Source organism: Rhododendron vialii, chromosome 5a (assembly GCF_030253575.1).
Source record: "Rhododendron vialii isolate Sample 1 chromosome 5a, ASM3025357v1".
NCBI classification, from domain to species: domain Eukaryota; kingdom Viridiplantae; phylum Streptophyta; class Magnoliopsida; order Ericales; family Ericaceae; genus Rhododendron; species Rhododendron vialii.
Window position 1 is genome coordinate 1,935,557 of NC_080561.1, and position 12,364 is coordinate 1,947,920.

A 12,364-nucleotide genomic window follows, 5' to 3' on the forward strand; every position below is an offset into this window, starting at 1 on the left:
TTAGATTGGATTAATGGTACGATCCAACTAGGTAGACAAAATTCAAAGTCTGACATTAGATTGAACCAATGCAGGTTGAAGGATTGGTAGTAAAATAAAACTGAAGAAAAGAAGAACTCTTGCATAGTTATTATGAAACGTTGGGGAAAAAACTTGCCTACAATGCAATTAATTCACAACTCAATCAATTTCCCCAAAACACAATTGTACAATTCCAAAAGCAGAACAAAAAAAGAAGTCACAATCATAATCAATTTTGTCTCAAATTGATCTAGGTTTTTTATTTCAAATTATGACCTAGGGTTTAGATTATTTACCTGATCATATAATCATGGTTCATGGGCAATTGAATTTTAATGAAGTCTATTTTTTAGGATTCCGTATAATGTTTACTTTAAATTGTTAATGCACAACCCAATCAAGTTTTACAATCTACAATTTCCAAAAAAAAAAAAAACCATTCACACACACACACACAAATAAAGTCACAATCTAAGGAAAAAATCAAATTTTCCCTCAAAGGCGAACGATTAGGTTTTACCTCATAATAATCAAAGTCTTGTTTTGCAAAAAGATGGGAGAGAGATAAAGATAGGCAGTGCACTTTGAGTAAAAAAAACTCTAAAAACTTTCAGTTTTTTATCTAGAAATAGAGGAACTATTCTTGCCCATTTTCCCCTTATTTTGAGAGAGAGAGAGAGAGAGAGAGAGTCACTAATTGGAAAGGTGGGTGGGACCACAAAAAGCAAAAAGACAACGGGTGAAAAGTTGGGCAAGCTTGTAATTTTTCAAGACCGTTTGGGGCAAGATATAAAGAAGAGACGAGAGGAGAGGATAGGTCTCAGGGCAAAATTACAAAAATATCCAAAATCTATATACATTTACATGGGGAATTTTCATCCAGTGGGGTCACTTGACTCCTCTTGCCACCATATGCGTCCGCCAGTGCCCACAATCCCATCAACACCTTTGGATTTGCCTTGGAAGATCCTCGAGTTCCGTTCTCCCCAAAGAACATAAATGAAGGCTGCCAAAGACAACTTATACAGAGAATCACGCAAGCTTTTCCCTTGTCTATACTAAACTGTCCACTCCAATTCCTGAGCCAAAGGCAGAACCAGCTTAGTAATCCCATTTTAGCCAAAATTTGCCTCCAAATCGTCTTAGAAAGCTGGCATTCAAAGAAAAGATGGCTATGAAATTCTATATCAGTTAAGTAGAGAGAACAAAGAGGGGGCACCATACCCCAACTCACTAACCTGTCCTTTGTTGACAGCCTTCCCAAGATAGCCAGCCAAGTAATGAAACTCCATCTAGGCACACCTTGGCTGAATCACACAAGAGTATGACGTGGGTCTACTTAGCTTTGATTCTATGGTAAAAAGCTCGGCTTGACAAAAAGCTTTGATTAATCTAGTGCTATGATGAAATCAATGAAACATTGTACCAATCAAGGTTATCAATACCATTTCGTACTGATCAGTACGTACCATTTTTGATAGAATTCGGTACCCTACATTTTTAATTCTGTTCTGCCTCAAATACCAGTCGGTACCGGCCACTATCGGACGGTACCAAAGATACCGGTTAGTTCCAGCCAATACTGGATAGTACCGGACAACTTTTAAATTTTTTTTCTTCAAGTACCAGGCAATATTGGCCGGTACCAAACAAATACCGGACGGTACCGGTCAAATACCGGATGGTACCGGATAAATACCGGAATATTTTGTTTTTTTTTTGGTTTTAAAAAGTATATGTTATACAATACTATAAATTCTTTTAGGTAGAAAAATAACAATAATAGCGATCAATCCGAAACGGTGCCTGATATCTTACCGATACTGATGCGTACCGTACTAATAAAAAAATCGGTACTCTTACCGGCACCGTATTCAAAACTTTGGTACCAATTCATTCTATATATACAACAAAAAGCTTATATACATGGGACAAAGCAAATTTGGACGCACCAATTTTGAATCCACCTCATTTCATATCATAACTACAAAAAGCATATTTTGGACCCACCGATTTCTTGTAGCATAAACCAGTCTACTGTCACAGTAAATCTGTTCACAGATTGTGCACAGACTTTTATATGGAGTCCATTACGGGTTTCACACAAATGATCCAAACCGTTCATTATGTTTAAAATATTTTTCAAGAACCTCTGCTAAAAATCAGTTCAATCAAATACCTATAAATGTTTGATTTAATCATCTAACTTTTCATTCAAATTTTTAAAGAATGAAAGTTAGACGAAAAAGATAAAGGAGGGATCCGAAAAAGATAAAGGACCTGACGTGCATACCAATGGGTACCGACAATCCCCTAAAAAAATATGAACCATTCAATAGTTTAACAAAAAGAAAAAACATATCGGGCACAGAGAAAAATTAGTTCAATTTCATCTTTCGATTTTTGAAAAAAAGAAGAAGGAAAGATTAGATGAAAAATATAAAAATTGAATTTAATATCCATATGCATCGAATTGAACTAATTTTTTTATAATGCTCACTCGGTTACTTTTTAAAAACTATATTAAACAGATCGAATTTCAAGCGTAGAATTTATAGTGGGTTCCCTGTGACCGTAGGTACCTGTTATTACCTACAGCTGGTTCTGGGAGAGATCACAGCAACGAGGTTCTTGTGGAGCGTGGCGCGAGGAGTCACCAAGAGCTTCTCTCAACCCACTCGACCTCCAATATCATCGTAGTCACCCCCTCTCTCTCTCTCTCTCTCTACTTACCCGTTTCTCCAAATTTTAACAAGTTCAGATTTGAGACTCCCTACTACTGGTTTCACACTCCAATTCGAAACTCCCACATTTTTTCAGGCTCCAATTCAAAGACCAACCCATAATGAAAATGAAAACAAAATGCTCCTCTTGTCCAAATATCAATCGCGAAACCACCTCCTACACCAATTTCCTCACCGTAGTCCACGACGACGATCCCATCCTCAACAAGCGCCCGAAAACTGACCACGACAGCAGCCACGACGACAACGACACCATCCTCAACAAGCGCCGGAAAATTGACCGCGACAGCAGCGATGCGGAGGCCTCCGAAACGAACGAGAATTACAAAACAATTGACGCCCAGGGGGATCAGAAGGACCAAACCCTACCCAAATGGCCTCCGAGCACAAGTGGGTCCGACGCTAATAACGATTCCGTCGGGTCAAGCCAATTTAGCGGCGGCGGCGGAGGAGAACGGCAGTTCGAACTTGTTTTAATCGCCGGTGGCCGAGAAGTGAAAGCCAACCGGTGCATTCTGTCGGAGCGGAGTCCCTTTTTCAAGAACCTTTTGTGCGGCGAAGAGAGAAGGGTGAGGTTGGACCTGAAGGATTTTGCCAAGGATTTCGATGTGAGCTTCGACGCTTTGGTTCCTGTTTTGGCCTATTTGTACAGTGGGAAAGTGAGTTCGTTGCGGCCGGAAGGTGCTCACGTTTGCGCCGACGACGAGTGCGAGCATGTCGCGTGCCGGCCGGTGGTGGATTTCTTGGTGGGGGTGGTTTACGCTTCTTTCGTTTTCCAGATACCGGAATTGGTTGCTCGTTATCAGGTTTAGCTTTTGTTTCACGCTCTGTTTGGTACCTATGGAAAATTTATTGTTCAATAAGCCTTTGATTATTTTCTTCTATTTTCCCTCTCAAACCAAACAAAGAAAGAGCAAAATATTTTATTTTCCTCTCCTTTCCTTGCTTTTTCGTAGGTACCAAACAAACCCAGTTTTCAATGGATTGTTCTTGTTCTATTAGAGCATTAATAATGGTTTAATTAAAATTGAATAACCAAAAGTTACGTAATATTTTGGTTATCCATTTAAAAAATTGCTAAGATTAACAATTTATAGGTACACAATAGCATAATTAAAATTCGATAATCAAAATATGCCACAACCCCTTTCAAACTACAAAAACTAAAAATCGTGAATAGAAAACAAGTTTTTTTAAAACAGTTTTCAAACTAATGAAAACTGTTTATTAGAAATAGAAAACAGTTTTTCAATAGAGAGTATTGTTATAGGTACCGACAGCCGGTGTAGGGAAATCGTACCGACGGCCGCGCTAGGCTGTCTCCGGCCACTGGACGGCCGATCCGAGCCGTCCAAAAATTCTATAAAAAAAAAACGAGGGGGCCAACGGGGGAATTTTTTAGAATTTTTGGACGGCCAGACAGCCCGGCGCGGTCGTCGGTACGATTTCCCTACACTGGCTGTCGGTACTCATATCATTTTCGTTTTCAAAAACACTTTCTAATAAACAGTTTTTCAAAATCAGTTTTTGAAAAAAAGAAATCAGTTAATTGGCTTTTTAAAAAAAAAAAACAGAAAACAGTTTTTGAATGAAACAAAACAGTTTTGTGTAAAAACAGTTTTTAGAAAAAAAGTTGTGTAAATACTTGTTTTGAATTACAGAAATGCTAAGGGTACAGCAAATCCCGTACAACAGTCGCGCACAGATTCATTTTGCTCCCGTCTCGGGTCTCACAAAGATGATCGGAGCCGCTTATTTTGTTCAATATATATCGTTTAGGGTCTCTGTAAAATTTCATCTTAATCCGATACCGGTAAGGGCGTTTACGAATTATACAACTTTGCTTCAGAATTTGGCCTGAATTTCTGAAGCAAAGTTGGATGATTCGTGATGAAGAAATTTAATGGTTCTACTAAAAACGAGGAATTTTTTTTATCATGTCTTTTAATTTCTAGTCTAAATATTTATTCATAGTTTTTAGTGTCATTTGGTCATTCGAAGAGTCATTGAGTCATTCAAGGAGTCTACCTAGTTTTCTGTAGTCAAAGTAATTGTTTTCATTTAATTCTAGCTTCGAAAATCTAAGTTTATTTTTCATATGCTTGGAGGGATGTTCCAAGTGTGCCTATAAATTAGGTTGCTATGAATGAAATCTGGAGAGTGTGTTTGAATTAAAATAGCCTTTGGCTTGTGAGAAGATAATTCTTCTTGTAACTCTTATCCTTCGGTGGATTCCGATAGGTGGCGAGTTTCCCCGTTTCTGTATCTCTTAGGTGGATTCCTTCGAGTGGTCTCTAGTTAAATCCTCGGGTGGTGATATCTTATCCAGGGCCGGCTCAAGTCTTTCGGGGGCCGGAAGCGCACTTCGAAAATGAGACCTTTATGCATTTTTCTACTCCTTCCGCCCCAATTTGTTTGTTCAATATTTGACTTTTACTTGTCCTAAAATGTTTGTCCACTTTAAAAGACCAAGGGATCAAAGGCTACAAAATTCCCTCTTTGTCTCTTACCATATGAACTAAAGTAATTTTCTTCAAAAAGTTTGGAGGGCAACTTTTGGAAAGTTGATCATTTATTGGTACAATGATTGTATTTCCTTAAAAAATTGTATTTCCCAAATTGGACAAACAAATTGAGACTGAGGGAATAATATTAAAATAAATCAAAATAGCAAATTCGAAACAAATAAAGAATATGTATTTGTTATGGAATACGCCTTATTTTCTTTCTTTTTGTTAATGCTTCAATGTTTCTAATGAGTAATTTCACAATTTAGGCTTATTTTAATTGTGGTTCCTAAATTTCAATTGGGCCTATTTTGTGTAAAGGAAACTAATGCAATTTTTTTTGGACCACACACACACACACACACACACACACACACACACACACACACACACATATATATATATATATATATATATATATATATAGGGATCCTAAAAATTTGGGGCCCCTCGTTTTTATTTTTTCCCGGGGGCCGGAAGCGCCGGCTTCCCCGACCTTGGCTATAAGCCGGCTCTGATCTTATCCCGTTGGTTCCTTAACTTGGGTGGTGAGCTTTACCCGATTATCCATTTTTATCTTACTTCCGTCCCGTCTGAAAAATCCGGCGTCAATTCGTAAATGCCTGTACCGGTATCAGATTGAGATGATTTTTTACAGAGACCCTAAACAATATATTAAGAACAAAATGAGCGGCTCCGATCATCTTTGTGAGACTTGAGATGGGCGCAAAATAAATCTGTACGCGGCTGCTGTACGTGGGTTGCTGTACCTGTAGCACAACTGTTTGAATTACTCGGCAGCTCCATTTCAAATATATCTTAGTTTGAGTACAGATTCTAGCTTCATTTGATATTACGCAGGGCGAGGCAAACCTAGATTTAATCCTTGACATGAGTAAAAAGCATCATTAAGAGTGGTAATTACATGGCCATAGGCAAGCCTTGAAAACTTTTGAGTCAGGAAAAGAGTCTCCCACGAGCTGGGAAAAGAAAACGAGAGAAACTCTAGTAAAAACTTCGTTTGATATTAAAAGCGCTCCAATGGGCAAACCTTGATTTAATCATCGATGAGTAAAAGCTCCATTTGAGCCAAGAGTGGTAAATTATAAGGCCAGAGGCAAATCTTGAAAATTTTGAGTAAAGAAAAGAGTGTCCCTTGAGTTGGGAAAAGAAAACAAGTAAAACTCTAATTGATGCGATTTTGAGACGGAGTGGAGAACGATATGGGAGATTCTATTGGACTGGAGATGCTATTGCAGTCGAGATTTACGCATGGACTGGAGATGCTATTGCAGTATTGACCTTGTTTTTCACCCAATACATGTCCAATATACGATATCTCATCAAACTGAGGATAATCATATACTGATGTGTGACAAGCTGTTTTACCATTATTGCCCGGTAGTTGCTTATGGTTCCTTAGTGTGCAAGGTCGACTGAGCTTGAGAATGTCTGTAGATAGTTGTGTGCACGGTACTAAGCTATCCTTTGTGATAGAGACAAAGCAAAGAGAAATATCGTTGTGCTGTTTCAAGTTTCCAATAGTTTAAACACAACTGAATCCATGTATTGCAAGGTGTGGCACATAACTATTAAAGAGTAACCTGGAACTTTGAAGTGATTTCTGGATTAATTGGTGAAGGCTGTCATTTTCATCACTTGTCCACTTCGCTTGGATTTTGCAGTTCAAAAAAAATCTTCTACTTGCTTGTTATTTGTAGGTCAAATGCCATATGAGTATGTAAATTCATATGCATGATGTATCTCCATGACTTTTATTACCTTCACACCGCACATGCCACCGAACAAATTGGTAGCACAACTTAAAGATAGCATATTGCTTAAGATACACTAATTATGGCATTTGGGCTCTCTTGTCATTTACGTATGGATCTTATCACTCTTGATACAAGTCAGAGAATCCTAATCACCATGCTTAAATCAGACGAGTTTGTGTTACTCATCTGTAGAAGTCTTTTCAATATTTACATTTCATTAATAAATCTGCAAAGGATGGATGTATTTGAATCTGTGCGCTGATACCTAGTTGTTCTATATTCGTTGTAATCACTATCATGTGACAATTGTTGTCTTCCATATATCTGAAATCAGTATGTACTGAAGGAGATTGGCACAAGAATCAGTTTGAGAAATCCAACTGCATCCAAATAGAGATATCAGCTCTATTAGAGAGTGCACACTGTGACACTGTCACTCATTTCTTTTCTGAATTCATTGTTTATTTCCTTGCAGAGGCACCTATTAGATATTCTTGACAAGATCGCAGCAGATGACATTTTAGTGGTTCTTTCTCTAGCAAATATTTGTGGTAAGGAATGTGATGGACTGCTTACCAGATGCATTGAGAATATAGTCAGGTCTGATGTTGATATCATAACTCTTGATAGAACCTTGCCCGGCCATATTGTCAACCGAATTGTTGATTCCCGCAAGGAACTTGGCTTCTATGGTCCTGAAAGCAGCGGTTTCCCTGATAAGCATGTGAAAAGACTACGTAGGGCTCTGGATTCTCATGACGTAGAATTAGTCAGAATGCTTGTAAAAGAGGAGCATACTAGTATAGATGATGCATGTGCCCTCCACTATGCTGTTGCATATTGTGATGCAAAGATCATAATGGGAATTCTTGATCTTGCAATTGCTGATGTTAACCACAAAAGCCCAAGGGGTTACACAGTGCTTCACATTGCTGCTATGCGAAAAGAACCTAAGATTATAGTGTCTCTTCTAACAAAGGGAGCCCAACCAGCTGCTCTCACATCAGATGGTAGAAAAGCACTTACGATTTCAAAGAGGCTCACAAGGGCTGCGGATTACAACAAGTCTATTGAGCAAGGAAAAGCATCTCCCAAGGATCGGCTGTGCATAGAGATATTGGAGCAAGCAGAACGAAGAGATCCATTAGTAGGAGAAGCTTCTGCTTCTCATGCTAAGGCAGAAGATGATCTACGAATGAAAGAGTCGTACCTTGAAGGTAGAGGTAAGTTATTCTTGTCTCTCAAGTCCTTCTCTTCTGTTTCTATGGTAGATGCATGTTACCTTCACCATCAGCACATTCTTCCTTCTACTACGAGAAGCTCCTAGCCATTTCATTGCCATTTTCTGCACCTATATCTGCCACATTGCAAACTTACTATGTTCATTTACCATCTTGATCTAAGAAGCACCGACACTTGAATATGAAATTTTGGAAAAAAAATCACATTTGTTGGTCGTTTTACAAACACTGAGATCTTACTATGTAGTCCACTGTCCAGCTCGACAAAGCACGCAGTAAGATGTTACGGGGACAATGGGCTGCTGCATAGTAAGATCTTACTGAAAGGAAAATGGTTCTTCGGAATTTTACATCCAAAGGGGTTCTGTTTCGAAGATCTCAGAAAGACATTCCGAAAATGAGAACTTCAAGTGGTAGTCAGTATGTAGTCCTTTTCCTCTCCCAGTGGAGTGAGGGGTTTAGAAATAACTAGGCACTATTAAAAGAAATTGGGGAACAATTCATCCTGCTAATAGGAATAGTCCATCTTTTGTGCCATCATGAAATCAAGCAGATAGAATATTTTTTTGATGTAGAATCACATGGTAGTTTTGAATTTCTTTAGGATCATGATATACTTACTGTTTCTTGTTAAACCAGATACGTAATCATCAACCAGCTTACTGAGAAGATTGATTTATTAAGTAATTGATTGATTATTCTCAGTTGCTTTAGCAAAACTTCTCTTTCCCACGGAAGCAAATGTGGCAATGGATGTTGCTCAAGTGGATGGCACTTCTGAACATCTCAGTAGGATAAGGGCACTCGCCAAAACTGGTATGGTTACTCCGTGATTATGTTTTTTCGCGATTGATGGACATATATGGATGAAATATATGTCTATACATATATATACGTGTGTTTGTGTGTGTGGACAGAATTACTAAAAACAATGGAAATGAATGCTAGCTAGTATACCAAAATTCTTTTTGAAAACATGTTTGCAAAAATTATACTATGTAACCTGTGGAACTCCAGCTCATGAGAAAGTTGAAAGTGAAAGAAACTGCCCAAGCACCCAACCAATTCACTAGCACCACCAAGCTCCCAGCAACACCCTTCACATGTATTGGGAATATCTACCAAAGGAAGACAATGAATGCGATTCATTATATAAATTCCCTGAGTTTTCCACTTTATAATAGTCTCAAGTAAACATAGATTAATTCTGGAGCCTGAAATTAACGGCCGGACAAAGCTCCAGCGGCCCCAATGTTGGATTGTTTGGCCTCCGTGAAATTCGAATTTGCAACCTCTTAAGGGGCAAGCTTTGTATTTACTTGTTCATGCCACTTAGCCAGACTTCTTGAAATTTCCGTTACACATGTATTGGTGACATGCATCCATTATGGGATATTGAAACTGTTGTTTGATCCCAAGTGTTCTACTAGGAACCAATCAAGGAAATTCAGTCTTCTGTTTTGACTTTGGAGGTTTGAAGTTATTACCTCAGACATGATAACCCAAGGAACTGCTCCCATTCCAATTGAGAATGATGCAACATAGACCTGGTGTCATTAAGGGAGGAGAACACGTTAGCTAGGCACGGTACTTCAAAAAAATGTCACTGTCATATCATTCAGATTAAATATTCTCTACAAAAGATCGAACGGGTAAAGAAATGTTCTTTTCTCAACTTACCAATACTCCGGAGACCGCCAATATTGGAACCCATCCAAGCAATAAACTTTGCCCCTTATTTTCATGATAAAAAAAACAAAAACTAATAATCAATATCAACTTCGGTGGGGGAGGATTAAAGTTTTTAGTAATTGGCAATTGATTCTTAATGTACAAGAAATTTTCCAAATACGGGGGATAAGACGTGTATTTTTACCCCAGTGGGATAAGGGGTAAGATTAGAGCTCAGGTAGAAACTTTAGTGTCCCCCGAAAACCTGCTCATATTTTGATAGTATCAAGACACATTTTCTACCAAGCTCCAGTGTTGGTTTTGTTGGTGCAAAAACTGGAACCTTCAAAATCTAGAGCCTTCTGCAACTTGAACAATCTGATGGAAACCGCTTCGAGTCACGTTACGATGTCGCTTTCCGAAAACAGTATTCGCCCCCACCAATTGGTGTGCGCCGGGTTACAGCGAATCTGTTCTGAGGATAAAACAAAGCCCGATCAACGATCTTCTGCTTGCGTCCGCACAAACGAAGGACAGACAGAATACCGAGCCTAAGAGAATCAATTGAACCAAGGACTGTTAATTCCGTTTCTGCAGAATAACGAAATAACAGCGTAGAAAACAACGAGTCAGAGAGAGGGAGAGTTTCTGGATATTTTTTTGGTGTATTGAATGACTTAACCATTGGCCTATTTATAGACTTATAGGCACCCTTACGTGAAAGGATGTGTCTTTAGTAAATACACATTAGAAAGGATATGTCTTTTGAAGACAAATAATCAAGAGAAAGGATCATGCCTTTTAGTAGGCACCCTTTCATGAAAATAATTAATTAGGAAAGGTCATGCCTCTTAGAAGCACCCTCATGTATCACATCCCTTCCTAACAATCACACTCCATTCTAATAATCACACCCTAAGTTAATAGGTGTTGTACCTATTCATATAAAGTCATACCCCATGTGAAAAGGTGTCGCACCTTTTCACAAATAACCTCCCGCAATCTTTTATTTTATTTTGAAAAAATCTCCAACAGATTTATCCTGCATTATCATCATATTCTTTGAGATATGAAGTCTGGAAATATTTATTCATAGATGTGCATATAAGTCACGTACAACTGTGTCATATGGGTCGCCTGAAGAAAAAAATTCTCATAGATTTTGTTTGGAATAGTATTTTTATCAGATTCTCATGATCATTCAGAATAATTTGTTTTGATGCAAAAAACAAAAGCAATTTTCATACGGTATAGTTTTTTGTGTTACCAACCATTACAACCCACAACACTGATGTAATCGCATTGTGATTTATCATCGTAACATTTAGGTTGTGTCTTATATGAGCAGTGGAACTAGGGAAACGCTTCTTCCCTCGGTGTTCAGAAGTGATCAACGACATGGTGGATCACGATGATTTGTCAGAACTATTATACGTACAGAACGGAACTCGAGAAGAGCGCCAATTGAAGAAGCGACGATACATGGAAATCCAAGAAGCTTTTGCTAAGGCGTTCCATGAGGATAAAGAGGAGTTGGACAAGTCTATCAACATACCATCTTCATCGAGACCCCTAAGAGGGGTTGGGAGGCCCAACGGTAAAGAGGAGTTGGACAAGTCTATCAACATATCATCTTCATCAAGACCTGTAAGGGGGGTTGGGAGGCTTAACAGTAAACTCCCTCTCAAGAAATAATAGGGATCCGGGGACTCTGTAGGATTCTTTTTGCAATCTAGACCATTGTATCTATGGACGGCTTAGAATCACATTATAGGGTCCCCGGGTCCCTCCAAATAGTAAAAGATATCTCGGGTTGATTGACATGCAGAAATGCTGCTTCTTCACTGTACCATTCTCATCAATTTCTACCCTCTGTTGTATTTTGGAAATGATTGTGTAACATTACTTTCATTTTACTTTTGGGTGATCTTGTAGATAAGGTTAGAAAGTAAAATGTGAATTTTCATGAATTTGTAAGAGCAATAATATTAAAAATAGTTGAAACAATTGCATTTGTCGAACAAGGCCTCACAATTAAACATTACCCCATCTCTCCATATCCCTCAATACTCTCAATTTTTGTTCACATGAATCACATCTCGGGCCCAAAACTATAATCCGAAATGGAAGTGCACGTATGGTCTCCGTTACCACCGTCAGGGAGCATTGTTCCGTCACACCACACCACTATTTGTAGGCAATGGAGGCTCCACCTTTGTCACGGGTGGTTACTTAATTTTTTTTTTAGAATACATGTTACTTTTTTTTAGGTTTATTTTAGTTTAACCCTTCTTGAACACCCTATCCAAAATATTTGAGCACCCAACCCCAAAAATAAGCCCACAAATCAATTCAATGTATACAACCCCAAGTAATAGAATTTTTTTTGTGTATACATAGTT

General features: G+C 38.4%; 1 protein-coding gene across 1 annotated transcript; it reads left to right on the forward strand.

The window, feature by feature from the left end:
* Positions 1-2,633: 2,633 nt before the first annotated feature.
* Positions 2,634-11,983, forward strand: LOC131325412 (BTB/POZ domain and ankyrin repeat-containing protein NPR1-like). The gene is made up of 4 exons (XM_058357666.1): positions 2,634-3,571; positions 7,526-8,273; positions 8,997-9,107; positions 11,311-11,983. The coding sequence occupies exons 1-4, from the start codon at positions 2,867-2,869 to the stop codon at positions 11,655-11,657; spliced, it is 1,911 nt and encodes a 636-aa protein (XP_058213649.1). The 5' UTR covers positions 2,634-2,866; the 3' UTR covers positions 11,658-11,983.
* The last annotated feature ends 381 nt before the right edge of the window (positions 11,984-12,364 follow it).

Excerpts from the sequence above, each read along its gene's own strand:
- LOC131325412 (XM_058357666.1), top strand. The coding sequence starts at position 2,867 with ATGAAAATGAAAACAAAATGCTCCTCTTGTCCAAATATCAATCGCGAA. Across the intron at positions 3,572-7,525 it reads AATTGGTTGCTCGTTATCAG|AGGCACCTATTAGATATTCT; the intron begins GTTTAGCTTTTG and ends ATTTCCTTGCAG. Across the intron at positions 9,108-11,310 it reads AAGGGCACTCGCCAAAACTG|TGGAACTAGGGAAACGCTTC; the intron begins GTATGGTTACTC and ends TTATATGAGCAG.